This window comes from Papio anubis, unplaced genomic scaffold, assembly GCF_008728515.1.
Source record: "Papio anubis isolate 15944 unplaced genomic scaffold, Panubis1.0 scaffold201, whole genome shotgun sequence".
Taxonomy (NCBI): Eukaryota; Metazoa; Chordata; class Mammalia; order Primates; family Cercopithecidae; genus Papio; species Papio anubis.
This window is the reverse complement of record NW_022162033.1, coordinates 77734-101601: the sequence shown is the minus strand read 5'-3', so window position 1 is coordinate 101601 and position 23868 is coordinate 77734. Positions and strand designations below refer to the sequence as shown.

General features: G+C 37.9%; 1 protein-coding gene across 6 annotated transcripts in view; it reads right to left on the bottom strand.

Moving 5' to 3' along the window:
- The window catches only part of LOC116268512 (testis-expressed protein 9), a 67358-nt gene that overhangs the window by 16401 nt on the left and 27089 nt on the right, over window positions 1-23868 (bottom strand). For all 6 annotated transcript variants that reach the window (XM_031661607.1, XM_021940601.2, XM_031661609.1 and 3 more), the window contains 3 exons: window positions 22248-22330; window positions 21660-21833; window positions 3848-3982 (listed from right to left, as the gene is read on the bottom strand). In XM_031661607.1, the coding sequence (XP_031517467.1) occupies window positions 3848-3982; window positions 21660-21833; window positions 22248-22330 (392 nt within the window). The remainder of the gene's footprint in view (window positions 1-3847; window positions 3983-21659; window positions 21834-22247; window positions 22331-23868) is intronic.

Sequence of the window (23868 nt, the reverse complement as noted above, 5' to 3'; positions counted from 1 at the left end):
GGATTCACAGCCAAATTCTACCAGATGTACAAAGAAAAGCTGGTACCATTCTTACAGAAACTATTACAAAAAACTAAGGAGGGACTCCTCCCCACTCATTCTATGGAGCCAGCATCATCTTGATACCAAAACCTGGCAGAGAGACAACCAAAAAAGAAAACTTCAGGCCAATATCCTTGATGAACATTGATGCAAAAATCCTCAACAAAATATTTGCAAACCAAATCCAGGAGCACATCAAAAAGTGTATCTACCATGATCAAGTAGCATTCATTCCTGGGATGCAGGGTTGGTTCAACATACACAAATCAATAAATGCAATTTATCACATAAACAGAACTAAAGACAAAAACCACATGATTACTTCAATAGATGCAGAACAGGCTTTCAGTAAAATTCAACACCCTTCATGTTAAAAACTCTAAATAACATAGATATTGGAGGAACAGACCTCAAAATAATAAGAGCCATCTATGGCAAACCCACAGTAAACATTATACTAAATGGACAAAAGCTGGAAGCATTCCCCTTGAAAACTGTCACATGACAAGGATGCCCTCTCTCAACACTTCTCTTCAACATAGTATTGGAAGTCCTGCCAGAGCAATCAGGCAAGAGAAAGAAATAAAGGGCCTCCAAATAGTAAGTCAAACTATCTCTGTTTGCGGACGGCATAATTCTGTATCTAGAAGACCCCATAGTCTTGTCCCAAAAGCTCCTTTGGCAGATAAACAACTTCAGCAAAGTTGCAGGGTACAATATCAATGTACAAAAATTACTAGCATTCCTACACACCAACAACAGCCAAACCGAGAGCCAAATCAGAAAAGCAATCCCATTCCCACTTGCCATAAAAAGAATACCTAGGAATACAGCTAACCAGAGAGATGCAAGATCTCTACAATGAGAATTACAAAACACTGCTCAAAGAAATCAGAAAAAACACAAAGGGAAAAAACATCCCATGCTCATTGATAGGAAGATTTATTAAAATGCCTATACTGCCCAAAGCTATTTACAGATTCAATGCTATTCCTATCAAACTACCAATGACATTCTTCACAGAATTAGAAAAAACTATTTAAAAATTCACATGGAACCACAAAAGAGCCTGAATAGCCAAGGCAATACTAAGCAAAAAGAACAAAGCTGGAGGCATACTGCCTGACTTCAAACTATACTACAAGTCTACAATAACCAAAAGAGCATGGTACAAAGACAGGTACTGTTACAGAAACAGGCACATAGACCAATGGAACAGAATAGAGGGCCCATAAATAAGGCACACATCTACAACTGTCTGATCTTCAACAAACCTGACAAAAGCAACAGGAAAAGGCTCCCTCTTCAATAAATGGTGCTGGGATAACTGGCTAGCCATTTGCAGAAGATTGAAGCTGGACCTTTTCCTTCCACCTTATACAAAAACCAACACAAGATGAATTAAAGACTTAACTGGAAAACCCAAAACTATAAAAACCCTGGAAGACAACCTAGGCAATACCATCTTGGACATAGGAATGGGCAAAGATTTCATGACAAAGAGAGAAATAGAAACTGCAACAAAAGCAAAAACTGACAAGTGGGATCTACTTAAATTAAAGAGCTTCTGCACAGCAAAATAAATGATTAGCAGAGTAAATAGACAACCTATAGAATGGGAGAAAATTTTTGCAAACTATGCATCTGATAAAGGTCAATATCCAGCTTCTATAAGGAACTTAAACAAATTTACAAGAGAAAACCCCATTAAAAGGTGGGCAAAGGACAAGAACAGACACTTCTCAAAAGAAGTCATACATGTGGCCAACAAGTATGAAAAAAAGCTCAATATCACTGATCAACAGATAAATGCACATCAAAACCACAATTAAATACCACCTCACACCAGTCAGAATGGCTATTACTAAAAAGTCAAAAAGTGAAGTTGCAGAGAAAACGGAACACTTACACACTGCTGGTGGGAGTGTAAATTAGTTCAACCATTGTGCAAAGCAGTATGGTGATTCTCAAAGAGGTAAAAGCAGAACTACCATTGGACCCAGCAATCTCATTACTGGAATTATACCCAGAGGAATATAAATCATTCTACCATGAAGACACATGCACACAAATGTTCACTGCAGCACTAGTCACAATAGCAAGGACATGGAATCAAGTAATGCCCATCAATGACAGATTGGATAAAGAAAATTTGGTACATATACACCATGGAATACTATGTAGTCATAAAAAAGAACGAGATCATGTCTTTTGTGGGAACATGGATGGAGCTGGAGGCAGTTGTCTTTAGCAAACTAATGTAGGAACACAAAACCGAATACTGCTTGTTTTCACTTATAAGTGGGAGCTAAATGATAAGAACTTACAGAACACAAAGAAGGAAACAAAAGACACTGGGGTCTACTTAAAGTGGGGAAGGCAGAAAAAGGGAGAGGAGCAGAAGAGATAACTATTGAGTACTGGGCCTAATACCTAGGTGATTAAATATATGTCAACAAACCCTCATGACACCTGTTTACCTACGCAACCTTCACATGTACCCTCAAACCTAAAAAAAATTAAAACAAAACAAAATGGCTGGCTAGAATATGGAGAGTCATCTGTTTCATGAAACCATTTTCCTTCTATTTTCTTAATATGTGAACTAATACAATATAGAGATCAAATCTACAACAATTAGGAAATCCTGATACCTAGGTGGTTATTCTTCCTTTTATTTTCTTCAAAATCCCTTTAAAATGCACCAAATTGGAAATAACACTCTAATAACAGGCTAATTACTGGTAAGTCTATGAAGATGACTTCCTAACTTGTTAATTTAATAACTTCCATTAATAAATCCCAGTTATGCCATCACTGATGGCCCTTGAATATGAAAATGACCTGACCATATAACAAACTACCTCACAGATGACATCTTAAAACTCTGTAATCACTATGCCACATATTTGCCTCTCAAACATGTTAGAGGACATATCAAGGTCACTTTCAGTCTATTCCTGTTAAGTGTTACTAACTTAATCCAAAATGTATTATCCGTGTATATAATGAAAGTGGTTCCTAATTTCATTATCCAAGTCATGGTTAAATTATTAAATATTGTTCTAATTATTAAGCAGAGTCCAATGGACTATCACTTATTACCCTTTTAGGTCAATACAGAACCAAAAAGTAACCAATATTTATAGAATGTACAAAGGGCTTTCATGAACACTGGTATTTGAACTTTCACTTATTCAACAGATACTTAAGGCACCGCATGCTAATTCTATGCCAAGCATTGGCTAGACACTGGAGTTACAGTGATCCTTACAAGTTCCCAGGTAAATTTTTGTTAAAACTGCGAATTCTCAGGCCTCACTCCAGACCTATTAAATCAGAAATTCTGGGGATGGGCCCCAGCAATCTGATTTAACAAGCCCTCCCACAGATTCTGATACATGCTCAAGTTTGAGAACCACTGCCCTGTAAAATAGAGCCTTACTTTATATATTAGAAAACCGAGGTTCAGAGAATAAAAGACGAGATACGAAAGATACTTTTTTAAAACAGCTTTTTCTAAGAGCTCAGAAAAGTGTCTGACATATAATATAGGCACCTGATAAAACTGGTTGAAGAAATTAATGTTCCAAAGAGTTGTGCCATCACCCAATTATGGCGATAGACAAGCATATCATCCTAATATGTCAGAAATGCGTATACTGCTAATGAATATATTTCTTCTGAAAAGACAAATGTTCAGCATGACATCAAGAATTATAATTTAAGTATTATTTTTGACATGTTCATAAAAGTAGTAGTTACCAAAAGGGATCACTACAAAAGCTTTTCAATTTTCCCATACCTTGTTATTTTGCCTTAATTTACTTAACTCCAGTTTATACTTTTCTGCTTCTTCTAGAGCTCTATTCAAGCGAACCTCTGTGGCACTTTGACTACTTGCAGCCTGTTTTTGCAGTCTTCTTTTATTTTCTAATTCCTGTATAGTAAAAAAGATTATGGAACATTTATAAATGTATCATAGGTTCCCCCTTGATCATTTTGCAGTATCTTCCATATCCATATGCCTTGCTTTCTCTCAAACTTTATACACACACACACACACATGCATGCACGCACACGCGGGGCTAGAGGCTGAACACTAAGTGTTAGAGGTCTCAAGGAATTCTTGCCCCAAATTAGTATTAGAGAAATATATCCTAAAAAATGTACTTGTGAACTGGGCTTTCAAATTACTTTTTGTTTGGAATTTTGTCTCTCTTTATTGACTCAAGACACAGTATACCTGTCCTCTATTTTATAAACAACTCTTTATAACTGTATTTCTTCTTCTGGGAACCTCCCAAAAAGACCAATGTTAAGAGAAACTCTCCACTGTTTTTCTGTATACCTGACAAAGTAAATCATTTAAGAATATATTCATCACAACATTCTGTATAGCCCTATAGGAAAATCCCAATTCTGAGTAGAAACAACAGATCTTATAGATTATTTTCCACATCCTGGGGTGAGTTTAGTCTTATATTTCTGCAAACATCCTAGGATATTCTGTTGCAGAGAGTCAACAGGCCAACACCTGAAGAAACACGAACGTAGAGGATAAACTGTGAACTCCACCATAATCTTTCCCCTGTCAACCAGCTTCATCTCCTGCCAAAGATGTTACTTTTAGTAATACGAGCAGTAATTGGATCTCTCCCAAACAGCCATGGTGTTTCCTGCCCCAGTCTTTTGCTTGTGCTCTTCCTCCTGCCCTGATCTCTGCCCACTCATTTTCACGTAACTAGCACCTACTGACTCAGCTAGGTTTGTACTCTAGGGCATTAGCTCCCCCAAGACATATTTCCTTTCTAATCCTCACTATCCACCCAGATTATATTAAGTGCCCTCTTCAAAGCTTGTATAGCACCTTAAGACACATTTATCATCGTATCTGCTACGTGGTACTGAAACTATCCCTTAACTTTATTTCCCCCACTATAGTTTAAGCTCCTTGAAGAAAAGAACTGTCTTAATTTCTGTATACTCAGCACTTCAGTGGGATATAAAAGACACTAACACACATGTTAATTAAACTGAACTTATTTTGTAATACTAAACTCACTCTTCTTTATATCCCCTACAAAGTAACGCCTAGTCCAGAGCCTTACTCAATAAATTGAGCAGATACTCAATATATTATAGAGTTGAAATGATGCAGTTAAAAATACAGTTGTGTATTTTTTTATAATTTTTTTCTGGCTATATCACTATATTTTATTTAAAAACTAGTCTCCCTGGCTCTGAGTAATTAAGGGGAAAAACAAAACAAAACACATGCTGCTCTTTATGTAGGTTTCTAAACAAATCAAACTGTGTATGGATACCATCTGCTATCACAGCCTTCTTCACAGCTTTGTGGGTGGTAGCAACAGGAAGAGCTAGCCTGATTTATCTCACTGTTCACATAGAAAAGGCAAAGATTCTCATTAGCTACAAAGTCCACATTTCTTGCTGCCTCATTTCAGTCTTCCTTCTTAAGAATATAGAACTGAATCTTTCCTCTTGCCTGCTGATGACTCTGTAACCTATTTCACAGAAAAATGAAAACCATCCTGTACCATATGATGTCCCCTATCCCTGAACCAATACTGCCCTCTTCTTGGGAGGTGTGGGGAAAAAATGGTACCCAGAAGAATAGTAAAGTAGGAAACAAAGTTTTTCTATATGAGTAATCCACTAAACAAATTTCTAGTGTTATAAAAATTTAAGCAGTTACATGTCACTAGACAAAAATTTCATGACAAATCTGAAATCCTGAGTTGCACATTAGTTTAAAAAAAAAAAAACTAAGAAAATCAAATTTAACATTAAAATTAAAATACTGTTAGCTTCAGGAGGAAATGATGTACCACTCTCTCATGATTATTAAAGCATTCATAAAAGGCACTGGGGGAGAGTAAGAAAAGAGAGGGGCATGCATCAGCCACAGCAGAAGACAAATGTAATAAATGCTCTGGGAATAACACAAAGCACCACAGAAATTCAGATAAGAAATAATCAGATGAGGATAAATCATCAGATAAGGTTTCAGAAATAAGGGGCTAAGGTAGAAAAGAATGGACTTGGAGTCAGAAAACCTGCCAGCTGTGGTAGACTTATTTCCATATCTGAAATTGTGAGTAATATTATCTATACCTAATAGGTTTCATTCATTTATTCAACACATTTATTAAGCACTTACTACATGCAGGATACTATTCTATATCATGGGCACACAAATTAACCAAATTTCCTCCTCTCATGACGTTTGCATTCTAGAGGAAGAGACAGAAGATGAACACATATTTACACATACATATATGCAATATCTGGTAGTGGTAAGGGCTATGAAGAAAAAAAAGGGTAAAGGGACAGAACAATGAAGGGAGGGTATAACTATTTAAAATAAAGTAGTCAGGGAAGTCTTCCAAATGAAGTGAGGTAATGATTTAAGTTAAAATCTTGGGGAGGCCAGGCACGGTGACTCACGCCTGTAGTCCTAGTACTTTGGGAGGCCAATGTGGGAGGATGAACCCAGGAGTTCGAGACCAGCCTAGGCATCATAGGGAGACCTTGTCTCTACAAAAAAATTTAAAAATTAGCTGGGCATTGTGGCGTATGTATGTGGTCCTAGCTGCTTAGAAGACTGAGGCAGAAGGATTGCTTGAGCTGGGGAGGTGAAGGCTGTAGTAAGCCATGATTGCACCACTCCAGCCTGAGCAACAGAGTGAGATCCTCTCTCTAAAAAAAAATACAATAATCAAATAAGGATCTCGGGGAAAGAATTCCAGATAATAAGAACAATAAAGACAAAGATCCTGTAGTAGGAATCCACTTGATACATTAAAAAATCACCTAGAAGGTCAGTGTGGTTTCAGCTGAGTGACAGGCACAGCGTTAGGTTTTGAGGTAAGAGAAGTGGGCAGGGCAAGCCTAGGTGAACCTTGTAAGCTTTACTTATAAATTTGGATTTTATTCTGAGTGACACGGGAAGCCTTTGGAGGATTTTAAGTGTGTATGCATATGTGTATGTGTGTGATGATCTGAGTTAATTTTTTTTTTTTTTTTTTCGAGATGGAGTCTCACTCTGTCACTCAGGCTGGAGTGCAGTGGTACAATCTCTGCTCTCTGCAAGCTCCGCTTCCCGGGTTCATGCCATTCTCCTGCCTCAGCCTCCCAAGCAGCTGGGACTACAGGCACCCGCCACCATGCCGGCTAATTTTTTGTACTTTTAGTAGAGACGGGGTTTCACCAGGTTAGCCAGGATGGTCTCAATCTCCTGGCCTTGTGATCCGCCCACCTCGGCCTCCCTAAGTGCTGAGATTACAGGCGTAAGCCACCGCACCCAACTCTGACTTAAATTTTATAGGGATTGCTCTGGCCACTGTGGTATTGCCAATCTAGGAGGTTATTATAATAGTTTAAATAAAAGACAGTGGCTTGGGCTTGGGTAGAAGTAATTAATGTTTTGAGAAGTGGTTTATTCCATGGATTTTGAAGACAGAATTGACAGGATTTGTTGGTGAGCTGGATCTGGATATAGGAAAAGAGATAGATCAAGATGACTCTTCAATTTTAGACTGAACAACTGGGTGATGCCTTTTACTAAGAGAGGGAGAAGGAAGAGAAGCAGGTTTGCTAAGGGCAGGGAAGCAAGAGCTTCCTTTAGGACATGTGAACTTTAACACACAATAGAGATATCAAGTGGGCAGAAAGGAAGCGGTAAGGGCAAGAAACGGAAATGTGAGTATGAATAACATATATATATAGATGGTATATAAAGTCATGGAACTGAATGAGATCATCTAAGGATTAGATATAAAGAGACTTGAGCACTCTACTATGTAAGGCCAGGAAAATGAGGGAGAATCATGACTATGGTGCTCTAGAAGCCAAATGAATAGTGTTTCAAGGAAGAAGTAATCAACTATTTCAAATATTGCTGAGATATAAATTCATGTCAAGAATAACTGACCAAGTACAATGGACCACAACTGCAATGTGGATTATTGGTGACCTTTTTAAGAGTAGTTTCAATGGCAGAGTAGAGATGGAAGCCTAAGCAAAGTATTTTCAGGAGAAAATGGCACATGAGGTATAGAGACATTGAGTATAAACAATAATTTTGGGAAGCTTCACTATAAAGGGGAGCAATGATATAGGACTGGAGGTAGATGTAAGATCTAAAGAAGTTTTAAAATAAATAAATATATGAATGATTCTATGAAATGTTTGTACACTAATGAGTATAATCTGATAAGAGTAAATTTGATTTTGCAAGAGAAAGGACAATTGCCAGTGCGAAGTCCTTGAGGAGAAGAGAGTATATGGCATTCAGTGCACAAGTGAAGGGGCCAGCTTTAGACAGAAGAGGTACTAATTCACTGTAACTGGAGTGGGGAGTGGTATAGAGGCAGCGAGGTTGTAAATTTAGTGAAAGGATGATCTTTTGATTGTTTCCTTAATGAAAAAGGAATCTGAGTCATGAGTCAAGAATAAGGATGTTGGAAGGGGTGTTACAAAGTTGAGGAAAAAAGACCAACTGTTTAATAATCATCTCCAAAAATGGGAGAGGGAATCGACTTCTCAGAAAGTGAGGGTAGAAAATGCATTATTCTTGAGATTTGTAAATAAATTTAAAGTAGGACTGATTAAGAAAAAATGACAGAAGAGACAAATTATCAGTATCAGAAATGAAAGAGGGGCCATTATTACACATCATACAGGTATTATAAATATAATAAATATAATAAAGGAATATTATGGACAAATTTATGCCAGTAACTCTGACTTAGATGAAGTGGACAAATATCATGAAAAACATAAATTAGCAAAGCTGACTCAAAAAGCAGCAGAAAATCAGAACAGACTTGTATCCATTAAATAAACTGAATTGGTAATTGAAATCCTTCCAAAAGAAAACTCCAGTGCACGTGGCTTTCCTAATGAATTGTATCAAACGTATATATCAATATAACAGAATAGTTCAAAGAAGATCCATACATAAATACAGCCAATTCATTTCCTTCACTGGTGCCATGGTAAGCAAATGGGGAAAGAACTGAATTATTATCCATACGGAAGAAAGTGAACCCTGACCCTTATCACACACAAAATGAACTTGAAATAGAGTACAAGTCAATTTATATATGATTTTGAGGTACACACACACACACACACACACACAAAATAACACTTCTAGAAGAAATCAGGAAAAAACTCTCATGACTTTGGAGTGGATAAAGATTTCTTGGATAGAATGAGGAAAAAAAGCACAAACCCCAAGAAAATAATATTTTGGGGAAAAAAGCACAAGCCACAAGAAAATAATATTTTTTAATTCATCAAAATTTAAAACTTTTGAAACACACTGTTGAGAAGATAAAGCCAAGTCAGATTGGGAGAAACTATTCAAAATATATATTCTTCTAATAAAGGAATTACATAGGGAAACAAAGAATTTGCAACTTAGTATTTTTGAATGGGCAAAAAAAATGAACAAATACATCACAAAAAGGATATATGAATGGCCAATAAACACATGAAAAGATGTTCAATATCCATTATAACTACGGATAACTAAAGGAAATACAAATTAAACCACAATGAGATACTATTTCTTCCCCTCTAGAATGGCTAAAATTAAAAAGATAATAATCCCAAGTGTTGATGATGATACAGAGTAACTCTAATTCTCATATATTGCTAGTGGGAATGTAAAATGGTACAATCACTATGGAACACAGTTTAGCAGTTGCTTAAAAAGTTAAGCATACACTTTCCATAAAATTCACAAATTCCACTCCTAAGTATTTGGTATACACAAAAACATGTGTTCACACAGAATACTTGTACATGGAAATTCACTGTGGATTTTTGATAGCCACACTCCATAAATAAATAATATGGAGCAATACAAGGAAATTAACCACAAAACATGTAACAACATTGATGAACCTTAAAAATATGCTGAAGGCCGGGCGCGGTGGCTCATGCCTGTAATCCTAGCACTTTGGGAGGCCGAGGCAGGTGGATCATGAGGTCAGGAGATCAAGACCATCCTGGCTAACACAGCGAAACCCTGTCTTTACTAAAAATACAGAAAAATTAGCCAGCCTTGGTGGCGGGCGCCTGTAGTCCCAGCTACTCAGGACTCTGAGGCAGGAGAATGGTGTGAACCTGGGAGGCAGAGCTTGCAGTGAGCCAAGATCACGCCACTGCATTCCAGCCTGGGCGACAGAGCGAGACTCCGTCTCAAAAAAAAAAAAAAAATGATGAAGAAAAATAACCAGATATACAAAAGTCCATATTCATGATTCCACTGGTATGAAATTTTAGAAAAGGAAAATGTAATTTATAGTGAAAAAATATAGCTCACTGGCTGCCTGGGGCCATGATTAGAGGTCGGAGATTTATGGGGCAGAGTACAAAGGATATTCTGGGAGGGTAATATAAATTTTCATTATCTGAATTACGGTGGTAGTTATGAGGGAATATTAATTTGTGAAAACGTATTGAATTATAAGCTAAAAACAAGTATATTTTATTGTATTTAAGTTATTCTTCAATAAAGTTGATTTTAAAGAAATCACTAACAGAAAAACAAAATCCAATGCCAAAACAAATTGGTTTCTGTTTTTGTATTTTAGAAAACTCCGTCTGTTAGCATTAGAAGCTTAAGTTATATATAACAATTTTTAAAACGGTTGACTTTTGCAGATTTATAAAAGCAAGTCCATCAAACTCAAGCTCTGGCATTTCTGTGAACTGTACACTGAGGTTTGTTTGTATAGAGATATAAAATGAGACTTAGCAAAGAATGATTCAATCTTGAGTTCTCATGGTTACATGACCCATGAGAATTATTATGCCTACCTGGCAGGGTAGATAGGGATGCAAGCTGGAAAGTTCAGAGCCAATGGAAGTTTTTATAAAAGCCTTCAGATAGCCAATATATCATAACCGCTTAGTACATTCATTGTGAAATAAAAGTTTAAAGTATTAAACTCTTAAACAGTGATAAGATTTTGAAATAGCTGGTACTTACATTCATTTAATTTTGGGGGATTCGGGAATGATATGATTTGTGGAAAAAACACAGACTGTGGTGTCAGACACAGTTTGAATCCTATTCTGCCACTACCTATATATAAACTTGGGTAATTTGCTTCACCATCAAACTCAGTTTCCCTTTGTTTTTTGTTGTTGTTGTTGTTGTTGTTGTTTTGAGATGGAGTCTCGCTCTCTTGCCCAGGCTGGAGTGCAGTGGCGCCATGTAGGCTCGCTGCAAGCTCCAACTCCCAGGTTCACGCCACGCCATTCTCCTGCCTCAGCCTCCCGAGTAGCTGAGACTACAGGCGCCCGCCAACGTGCCGGGCTAATTTTTTTGTACTTTAATGTTTTTTATTATTATAGTTTAAGTTCTAGGGTACATGTGCACAATGTGCAGGTGTGACACATGGGTACACATGTGTCATGTTGTTTGCTGCACCCAACAACTCGTCATTTACATTAGGTATTTCTCCTAATGCTATCCTTCCCCCAGCTCCCCAGCCCCCAATAGGCCCCGATGTGTGATGTTGCTGCCCTGTGTCCAAGTGGTGTCATTGTTCAATTCCCACCTATGAGTGAGAACATGCGGTGTTTGGTTTTCTGTCTTCGTGAGAGTTTGCTGAGAATGATGGTTTCCAGCTTCATCCATGTTCCTGCAAAGGACATGAACTCATCCTTTTTTATGGCTGCAGAGTATTCCATGGTGTATATATGCCACATTTTCTTAATCCAGTTTATCATTGATGGAGATGTGGGTTGGTTCCAAGTCTCTGCTATTGTGAATAGTGCTGCAATAAACATACGTGTGCATGTGTGTTTATAGGAGCATGATTTATAATGCTTTGGGTATACACCCAGTAATGGGATTGGTGGGTCAAATGGCATTTCTAGTTCTAGATCCTTGAGGAATCGCCACACTGTCTTCCACAATGGTTGAACTAATTTGCACTCTGCCAACAGTGTAAAAGCGCTCCTATTTCTCCACATCCTCTCCAGGCATCTGCTGTTTCCTGACATTTTAATGATCGCCATTCTAACTGGTGTGAGATGGTATCTCACTGTGGTTTTGATTTGCATTTCTCTGATGACGAGTGACAATGAGCATTTTTTCATGTGTCTGTTGGCTGCATAAATGTCTTCTTTTGAGTCATGTCTGTTCATATCCTTTGCCCACTTTTTGATGGGGTTGTTTTTTTCTTGTAAATTTGTTTGAGCTCTTTGTAGATTCTGATTATCAGCCCTTTGTCAGACGGGTAGATTGCAAAAAATTTTCTCCCATTCTGTAGGTTGCCTGTTCACTCTGATGGTAGTTTCTTTTGCTGTGCAGAAGCTCTTTAGTTTAATTAGATCCCAGTTGTCTATTTTGGCTTTTGTTGCCATTGCTTTTGGTGTTTTAGTCATGAAGTCCTTGCCCATGCCTATGGCCTCAATGGTATTGCCTAGGTTTTCTTCTAGGGTTTTTACAGTTTTAGGTCTAACATTTAAGTCTTTAATTCATCTTGAATTAATTTTCATATAAGGTATAAGGAAGGGATCCAGTTTCAGCTTTCTACATATGGCTAACCAGTTTTACCAGCACCATTTATTAAATAGGGAATCCTTTCTCCATTTCTTGTTTTTGTCAGGTCTGTCAAAGATCAAATGGTTGTAGATGTGTGGTTGTAGATTCTGAGGCCTCTGTTCTGTTCCATTGGTTTATATCTCTGTTTTGGTACCAGTACCATGCTGTTTTGGTTACTGGAGCCTTGTAGTATAGTTTGAAGTCAGGTAGCAAGATGCCTCCAGCTTTGTTCTTTTGGCTTAGGATTGTCCTGGCAATGCGGGCGCTTTTTTTGGTTCCATATGAACTTTAAAGTAGTTTCTTCCAATTCTGTGAAGAAAGTCACTGGCAGCTTGATGGGGATGGCATTGAATCTATAAATTACCTTGGGCAGTAGGGCCATTTTCACGATATTGATTCTTCCTATCCATGAGCACAGAATGTTCTTCCTTTGTTTGTGTCCTCTTTTATTTTGTTTAGCAGTGGTTTGTCATTCTCCTTGAAGAGGTCCTTCACATCCGTTGTAAGTTGGATTACTAGGTATTTGATTCTCTTTGTAGCAATTGTGAATGGGAGTTCATTCACGATTTGGCTGTGTGTTATTGGTGTATAGGAATGCTTGTGATTTTCGCACACTGAGTTTGCTGAAGTTGCTTATCAGCTTAAGGAGGTTTTGGGCTGAGACGATGGGGTTTTCTACATATAAAATCGTGTCATCTGCAAATAGGGACAATTTGACTTCCTCTTTTCCTAGCTGAATACCCTTTATTGCTTTCTCTTGCCTGACTGCCCTGGCCCGAACTTCCAACACCACACCATGTTGAATAGGAGTGCTAAGAGAGGGCATCCTTGTCCTGCGCCAGGTTTCAAACGGAATGCTTCCAGTTTTTGCCCATTCTGTATGATATTGGCTGTGCGTTTGTCATGAATAACTCTTATTATTTTGAGATGCATTCCATCAATACCTGGTTTATTGAGAATTTTTTGGAATGTAAGGCTGTTGAATTTTGTCGAAGGTCTTTTCTACATCTACTGAGATAATCATGTAGTTTTTGTCTTTGATTCTGTTTATGTGATGGATTATGTGTATTGATTTGCATATGTTGTACCAGCTTTGCCTCCCAGGGATGAAGCTGACTTGATCGTGATGGATAAGCTTTTTGATGTGCTGCTGCATTCAGTTTGCCAGTATTTTATTGAGGATTTTCACATAGATGTTCATCAGGGATATTGGTCTAAAATTATTTTATGTTGTGTCTCTGACAGGCTTTGGTATCAGGATGATGCTGACCTCATAAAATGAGTTAGGGAGGATTCCCTCTTTTTCTGTTGATTGAAATAGTTTCAGAAGAAATGGTATCAGCTCCCTTTGTACCTCTGGTAGAATTTGGTTGTGAATCCATCTGGTCCTGAATTTTTTTTGGTTGGTAGGCTATTAATTATTTCCTCAATTTCAGAGCCTGTTATTGGTCTAATCAGAGATTCAACTTCCTCCTCGTTTAGTCTTGGGTGGGAGTATGTGTCCAGGAATTTATCCATTTCTTCTAGATTTTCTAGTTTATTTGCATAGAGGTGTTTATAGTATTCTCTGATGGTAGTTTATATTTCTGTGAGATCCGTGGTGATATCCCTTTTATCACTTTTTATTTTGTCTATTTGATTCTTCTCTCTTTTCTTTATTAGTCTTGCTAGTGTTCTATCAATTTTGTTTTTAGACAAAATTCAAAAAGTCAGCTCCTGGATTCATTGATTTTTTTGAAGGGTTTTTCGTGTCTCTATCTCCTTCAATTCTGCTCTGATCTTAGGTTATTTCTTGCTTTCTGCTAGCTTTTGAATTTGTCTCCTCTTGCTTCTCTAGTTCTTTCAATTGTGATGCTAGGGTGTCGATTTTAGATCTTTCCTGCTTTCTCTTGTGGGCATTTAGTGCTATAAATTTCCCTATACACACTGCTTTACATGTGCCCCAGAGAGTCTGGTATGTTGTATCTTTGTTCTCATTGGTTTCAAAGAACAACTTTATTTCTGCCTTCATTTCATTATTTACCCAGTAGTCATTCAGAAGCAGGTTGTTCAGTTTCCATGTAGTTGTGTGGTTTTAAGTTAGTTTCTTAAACCTGAGTTCTAATTTGATTGCACTGTGGTCTGAGAGACAGTTTGGTGTGATTTCTGTTCTTTTACATTTGCTAAGGAGTGCTTTATTTACAATTTGTGGTCAATTTTAGAATAAGTGTGATGTGGTGCTAAGAAGAATGTATATTCTGTTGATTTGGGGTGGAGAGTTCTGTAGATGTCTATTAGGTCTGCTTGGTGCAGAGCTGAGTTCAAGTCCTGGATATCCTTGTTAACCTGTCTTGTTGATCTTTCTAATATTGACAGTGGGGTGTAAAAGTCTCCCATTATTATTGTGTGGCAGTCTAAGTCTCTTTGTAGGTCTCTAAGGACTTGCTTTATGAATCTGGTTGCTTCTGTATTGGGTGCATATATATTTAGGATAGTTAGGTCTTCTTGTTGAATTGATCCCTTTACCATTATGTAATGGCCTTCTTTGTCTCTTTTGATCTTTGTTGGTTTAAAATCTGTATATCAGAGACTAGGATTGCAACCCCTGCTGTTTTTGGCTTTCAGTTTGCTTGGTAGGTCTTCCTCCATCCCTTTATTTTGAGCCTGTGTGTGTCTCTGCACATGAGTTGGGTCTCCTGAATAAACCACACTGAAGGATCTTGACTCTTTATCCAATTTGCCAGTCTGTGTCTTTTAATTGGGGCATTCACCCATTTACATCTAAGGTTAATATTGTTATGTGTGAATTTGATCCTGTCATGAGGTTAGCTGGTTATATTAATTGATGCAGTTTCTTCATTGCATCGATGATCTTTACCATTTGGCGTGTTTTGCAGTGGTTGGTATTGGTTGTTTCTTTCCATGTTTAGTGCTTCCTTCAGGAGTTCTTGTAAGGCAGGCCTGGTGGTGACAAAATCTCTCAGCATTTGCTTGTCTGTAAATGATTTTATTTCTCCTTCACTTACGAAGCTTAGTTTGGCTGGGCATGAAATTCTGGGTTGAATATTCTTTTAAGAATGTTGAATATTGGTCCCCACTCTCTTCTGGTTTGTAGGGTTTTTGCCGTGAGATCCACTGTTAGTCTGATGGGCTTCCCTTTGTGGGTAACCCGACCTTTCTCTCTAGCTGCCCTTAACATTTTTTCCTTCATTTCAAACTTGGTGAACCTGACAGGTATGTATCTTGGTGTTGCACTTCTTGAGGAATATCTTTGTGGTGCTCTGTGTATTTCCTGAATTTGAATGTTGTCCTGTCTTGCTAGGTTGGGGAAGTTCTCCTGGGAAATATCCTGAAAAGTGTTTCCCGACTTGGTTCCATTCTCCCCATCACTTTCAGGTATACCAATCAACCGCAGATTTGGTCTTTCCACATAGTCCCGTATTTCCTGAAGGCTTTGTTCATTTCTTTTTACTCTTTTGTCTCTAAACTTCTCTTCTCACTTTATTTCATTAATTTGATCTTCAATCCCTGATACCCTTTCTTTCAATTGATTTAATCGGCTATTGAAGCTTCCGCATGCATCACAAAGTTCTCGTGCCATGGTTTTCAGCTCCATCAGGTCATTTAAGGTCTTCTCTACATTTTTTATTCTAGTTAGCCATTTGTCTAACCTTTTTTCAAGGTTTTTATTTTCCCTGCGATGGGTTTGAAAATGCTCCTTTAGCTCGGAGTTTGTTATTACCAACCTTCTGAAGCCTACTTCTGTTAACTCATCAAAGTCATTCTCCATGCAGCTTTGTTCTGTTGCTGGCAAGGAGCTACAATTCTTCGGAGAAGAGGCACTCTGGTTTTTAGAATTTTCAGCTTTTCTGCTCTGGTTTCTCCCCATCTTTGTGATTTTATCTACCTTTGGTGTTTGATGTTGGTGACCTACAGATGGGGTTTTGGTGTAGATGTCCTTTTTGTTGATGTTGATCCTATTCTTTTCTGTTTGTTAGTTTTCCTTCTAACAGGTCCCTCAGCTACAGGTCTGTTGGAGTTTGCTGGAGATCCACTCCAGACCCTGTTTGCCTGGGTATCACCAGTGGAGGCTACAGAACAGCAAATATTGCAGAACAGCAGTTATTGCTGGCTGATGCTTCCTCCGGAAGCTTCATCCCAGAAGGGCACCCGCCTACATGAGGTGTCCGTCGGCCCCTACTGGGAGGTGTCTCACAGGCTACTTTGGGGTCAGGGACCCACTTGAGGAGGCAGTCTGTCCATTCTCAAAGCTCAAATGCCGTGCTGGGACAACCACTGCTCTCTTCAGAGCTGTCAGACAGGGACATCTAAGTCTGCAGAAGTTGTCTCCTGCCTTTTGTTCAGCTATGCCCTGCCCACAGAGGTGCAGTCTATAGGGACAGTATGCCTTGCTGAGCTGCGGTTGTCTCTGCCCAGTTCAAGCTTCCTGGCCACTTTGTTTACCTACTCAAGCCTCAGCAATGGCGGACGCCCCACCACCAGCCAGGCTGCCGCCTCGCAGTTCGATCTCAGACTGCTATACTAGCAGTGAGCAAGGCTCCGTGGGCATGTGACCCGCCAAGCCAGGCACAGGAGAGAATCTCCTTGTCTGCCGGTTGCTAAGACCTTGGGAAAAGTGCAGTATTTGGGCAGCAGTGTCCTGTTTTTCCAGGTACAGTCAGTCACAACTTCCCTTGGCTAGGGAAGGGAAATCCCCCAACCCCTTCCACTTCCTGGGTGAAGCAACACCCGCTCTGCTTTGGCTCGCCCTCCATGGGCTGCACCCACTGTCCAACCAGTCCCAACGAGATGAACCAGGTACCTCAGTTGGAAATGCAGAAATCACCTGTCTTCTGCATCAATCATGCTGGGAGCTGCAAACCAGAGCTATTCCTATTTGGCCATCTTGGAATGGCATTTTTTTGTATTTTTAGTAGACACAGGGTTTCACCGTGTTAGCCAGGATGGTCTCAATCTCCTGACCTCCTGATCTGCCTGCCTTGGCCTCCCAAAGTGCTGGGATAACAGGCATGAGCCACCATGCCTGGCCACTCAGTTTCCCTTTCTATAAAATGCATTTTATCTGGCATATGGCACTCAAAAAATCATCCCCATACAAAGGGAAAAAAATTATCCCTCTACAAAGGGAAAAGTATAATCAATGTCACCCTCTGGGAACATTAACCTACTGACAAAGTACAGGATACAATGGATAAGAAATGGAAAATGGACACAAAATGGGAATTGAAAAGAAGCGATGAATGAAAAACATTTGGAAGAAATATTGCACAGGATTGGAGATGATGGCCAAGAACATGAAAAGAATCAAAAATATAACCAGTGTTTCAAGATTATGTGAGACTAGAACAGTGATGTGACCAGAACTTGGGTGCATAATGGTAAATGGTAAAGTCATGACAAATTAAAACATGGATGTTCCCCCAGACACTACAGCTTTTTCCCTTTACACCCATTATATATATTTCTTAGACCAATAGAAATAGAATACAGCATACTTATGTAATTACAAAATTTCTAGTAGCCACTTTAACAGGTGAAACAGAAACTGGTAAAATTAATTTTAGTAATGTATTTCACTTAACCTCATATATTCAAATATTATTTCAACATATAACCAATACAAAAAATATTAAGAGATTTTGATATATTTTACATTCTTCATTCTGTTTTACATGAATTTTTCAAAATCTGATTTTTACTTTACAGTTACAGCACATCACAATTTAGCCACAAATGTAAGTGGCTACCATATTGGAAACACAAGTTTAGACTATTAAATACTATAATTAAGTTTTATTACTGGATGACTGGGGAAAGAAACTGAAGTATATTCATTCAGTGTTTACACTACTCAGCAATAAAAAGAAATGGACTATAATAGGGATAAATACTGCATGTTGTATTAGTCCATTTTCATGCTGCTGATAAAGACATACCCAAGACTGTACAATTTACAAAAGAAAGAGATTTATTGCACTCACAGTTTCACGTGTCTGGGGAGACCTCACAATGATGGCAGAAGGTAAAGGCACGTCTCACATGGTGGCAGACGAGAGAGCTTGTGCAGGGAAACTCCCATTTTTAAAACCATCAGATCTCCTGAGACTTATTCACTATCATGAGAACAGCACAGGAAAGACCTGCCCCCATGATTCAATTACCTCCCACCGGGTCCTTCCTGCAACACGTGGGAATTCAAGATTAAATTTGGGTGGGGACACAGCCAAACCATATTCTACCCCAGGACCCTCCCAAATCTCATGTCCTCACATTTCAAAACCAATCATGCCTCCTAGGCCTCCGGGCCTGTGATGGGAGGGGCTGCTGTGAAGATCTCTGACATGCCTTGGGGGACATTTTCCCCATTGTCTTGGGGATTAACATTCATCTCCTCATGACTTATGCAAATTTCTGCAGCTGGCTTGAATTTCTCCTCAGAAAATGGGATTTTCTTTTCCACTGCATTGTCAGGCTGCAATTTTCCAAACTTTTGTGCTGTTTCCCTTTTAAAACTGAATGCCTTTAACAACACCAAGTCACCTCTTGAGTGCTTTGCTGCTTAGAAATTTCTTCCACCAGACACCCTAAATCATCTCTCAATTTCAAAGTCCCACAGATCTCTAGGAAAGGGGCAAAATGCTACCAGTCTCTCTACTAAAACGTAACAAGAGTCGCCTTTGCTTTAGTTCCCAACAAGTTCCTCATCTCCATCTGAGACCACCACAGCCTAGATTTCATTGTCCATATCATTATCAGTACATTGGTCAAAGCCACTCAACAAGTCCCTAGGGAGTTCCAAACTTTCCCACATTTTTCTGTATTCTTCTGAGCCCTCCAAACTTTTCCAACCTCTGCCTCTTACCCAGTTGCAAGGTCACTTCAACATTTGCATCAGCGCCCAACTCTACTGGTACCAATATACTGTATTAGTTCATTTTCATGCTGCTGATAAAGACATACCTAAGACTGGGCAATCTACAAAAGAAAGAGGTTTATTGGACTCACAGTTCCACATGGCTGAGGAGGCCTCACAATCATGTTGGAAGGTGAAAGGCATGTCTCACATGGCAGCAGACAAGAGAAGAGAATTTGTGCTGGGAAACTCCCCCTTTTAAAACCATCAGATCTCCTGAGACTTTTTCGTCATCACAAGAACAGCACAGGCAAGAGTTGCCCCCACGATTCAATTACCTCCCACTGGCTTCCTCCCACAACACGTGGGAATTCAAGATGAAATTTGGGTGGGGACACAGTCAAACCATATCAAATCTTTTATGCTAACTGAAAAAAAAAACAATCAGATTCAAAAGGCTATATCCTATGTGATTCTATTTATGTGACATTTGGGAAAAGGCCAAAATTTAAAAAGCAAACACATCAGTGGTTGCCTGGGGCTGGGATTAGGGAAGGCCTTGACTAAATTCACAGGGAATTTGGGGGGTCTGATGGAACTGTTCTATGTCTCAATTATAGTGATACTTACATTACTGCATACATTTGTCAAAACTCATAGAATTGTACACTAAAAAGTGTGAATTTACTGCCTACAAATTATATCTAAGTGAATTTGATATTAAAACTTATTACAAGATAATGCTAATTATACAAGACCAAAATGTTTAAAAAGCAGGGTTTTTAAATATGACCATACAAAAGAAAAATATAAGGGTATTAATAAAGGGGGCACATTTTCTTACTAAATCTCACGATGTGCTATATTACATAATTCTTATCACATTTTACAAAGCAATCGCAAACAGTATATTTTTATTTTCACAATGGTACACTAATATAAAATGTTTTAAGCTAGGATAGTTTACTTAAAATACATTCTCCCCTTAAATATGACACCAAAAGCATAGGCAATCAAATAAATGTTAGATAAACTGGACTTCATCAAAATTTAAAACTTTTGTGCCTCAAAGAGTACCATAAAGTGAAAGACAACCCACTGTATGGGAAAACTATTTGCAAATCATACATCTGATAAGGGACTTGTATCTAAACATATAACTTAAAAGTTCTTATTATTAATTTTTAAAAATCCAATTTAAAAAATGGGCAAAGATCTTAAGGACATTTCTCCAAAGAAAATAGACAAATGCCATTAAGCACATGAAAAGATGTTCAGCATCATTAGTTATTAGGGAAATGCAAATCAAAACCACAATGAGGTAACTCTTTTACCCTTGCAGTATGGCTATAATCAAAAAGATAATCTAGTAGATGTTGGTGAGGATGTGTAGAAATTAGGACCTTCATGCACTACTGGTAGGAATGTAAAATGGTACAGGCAGTTTGGAAAACAGCAATTCCTCAAAAGGTCAACACAAGATTTCCATATGACCCAGCAATTCCATTCCTGGCTATATAACCAAGAGAAATGAAAACATATGTGCACACAAAAACTTATACACGCATATTCAAAGTATTTAAAATTGCCAGACAGTAGAAACAACCCAAATAACCCAAAGCTACCAACTGATAAACAGGTAAATTACATGTGTTATATACAACAGAATATTACTTGCCAATAAAAAGAAATAAAGTACTGATAGGTGCTGCAACATGGATGAACCTTGAAAACATCTTAAGTAAAAGTCAGTCACAAAGACCACATATTATATGATTCCATGTATATGAAATTTCCAGAACAGACAAATTTATTGAGACATAAAATAGATTAGTGGTTGCCTAGGGCCATAAGGGATTGAGGGGAGCAGGGTCAGGGTGGGGTGGCTAAAGGGTATGAAGTGTTCTTTAGGGATTATGAAAATGGTTGTGGTGATAGTTGCACAATTCTATGAATACACCAAAAGCCACTGAATTGTATACTTTAAAAGGGTGAATTACATTACATCTCAATACAGTTGTTAAAAAATATTCTATGGCAGGGGAAAGAGTTTTCAGTAAATACTAATAAAATAACTCAAATGTCAAAATGGCATCTATACAAATGTGTAACCTTAATAATTTTATTGTATTTTTGGCATTAAGTTAGGAAAAATACTAAAATAATTACCCGTTCTACTGAAGACAACTGCTGCTGTAATCCATCACACTTTTTGTTTGCTTCTTCGAAAAGAGTCTTATATTTTTCTACTTGAGACTGCTGCATATTAATTGTTCGCTGCTGTCTCATAAAATCTTCTTCAAATTTTTTTACTTGAGACTTTAAATTCTGAATTTCATCCTCCTATAGTTATGAAATTATAGATTATGTGAAAAAATATGTAAGATTTGTTATCAGAACAAAGCAGAAAAAAAGAAGTTTCATATGTTCTTTGACATTTATACACATTTCATGAAAAACAAATTACAGTCTATTTTTACCTTCAAAAAATGGAAGTCAAATGTTTTATTTGCATTTAATAGCTTACACTACACTTGTAAGACTAATATAGAGAATACTAATTATAACAAAAATGTAAGATATTTCAGCTCTGTGAAAATTCAACATATCAGAATAAAGTTCAGTACTTAGATACAATTTTTGATTTCAAAATTTAACTATGATTTATATCTAAATAAAGTTATTCAAAATGTAATGGAAATTGCTCCTAAAATGTCTTTGAATATTGCAGCCTTTTAAGAGGTTTTTAAAGCTTACCTTTTTATTGCATTCACATACAACATTATCCAATTCCTCCTGCATAACACGGAGTTTGGCCTTTAGAAATCTGATCTGTGCTTCTGTGAATTTAAATAATTATATTTACTGTCTTTTGTTGAATCTAAGATGACATCAATTGTAAGACAGGCCATTACTTTATAAAGAAGAAAATACTCAAGATGGGGAGTCAAATAGGAGATATCTCTTAGGGGGCACTATAGGTACTAAACAGTCCTAATGAAAAGGTCAATGACAAATAAATCCAGTCAACAGAAAGAAATCACAGGTAGTATTCACATAAGTTTGCAGACTAAATTCACACTCACCAGGGTGGTCCAAACTACATCAGAGAATTTAAAGTGTTCTCAGGTCAATAATGTCCCTGAGTGTTTGGTAGAAACAAACATAAATCTTCTCTAGCAAAACTCAGCTTCTATCTAGTCATTGTGATTACAAAATGCCACTGACTGTAATGCAGATGCCAATTTCTGAGCAGTTAAAATGTAGTATATGTGTCTTTGAAGCAAAGAAATACACTAATACCTTAGTGTCTAAGCTTTCTCCCACAAACCTTCAAGATCTATCTTTGGTATTTTACTGCCAGCAAAAGTTCATTATTCAATAATATCAGCAGTAAATCTTTGAAGTTTGTAGGCCCATAAAGTAAATAAAGTGAAAACTGAATTAAGAACTCACTCATAAGTCATTCAGTCATTTGTTCAAAATGGCATAGTAGGAATATTATAAAACAATCATGAAATTTATCTTGAGGAAACACTTGGAACTGCTCTGAGAAGTCATTAGGACAAATCCACTAAGCCATACACATGTGATGTGCACAGCATAAAACATCTCCATACACACTTCTGGCTTTTTTAAGTGCCCTCAGTGTTATCATCGAGCTGATGAATTATGGGTTGGCTCTAACTCTACCTAGGTCTCTTTGGCCTCAACTCTCCTACCATGTAACTCCAGGTGAGCAGGGAATAGAGGGAAATGACAAATTAAAAAGTGTGAAGTTGACAGTAGTTGGCCTCTGAGGGAAAGAAGGAAGAAAAAATAGGAAAGCATGACTTTTCCCATTTCTTTTTCTCCCTAACTCTAACCTTAGTAACTCTACCTCAACTCTAACCCAAGGAGCAGAGTGCTCCCATGTCTGGAGGCCCACAGTACTAAACTCTGCTCCCCACTCGACCCTAGCTTTAATCTTACAAAGTAATCTGTGCTCCCAAACTACTTCTTGATCTTTTCTCCCACACATAACCAAACCATTCCAAGCAATCACCTGAAATAAGAGAAAATTCTCCCAAAGAAGAAGACACCTAGACCAGTGATACTAAAAAGGGAACACAGGGAGGCAGTTCTAACAGGGCCATGGGACCTGGGACCATGTTCCTCTACCGAGGAACAATCAACACCTGGGTATCACATCCTCAAAAGCATCTTAGAGAGACCTAAAGGCAACTTACTGCTCCACTTACATTTCCTTACCATAACTAGCCCTAGAAAGCTTGATTCGGTCAGTAAATATAGTAAGTGCAGAAGAAAATTGCTCCCTACTTATGACTAGTATATAACACAATAATTATTACATATATAAATTATGATTTCTCACAGA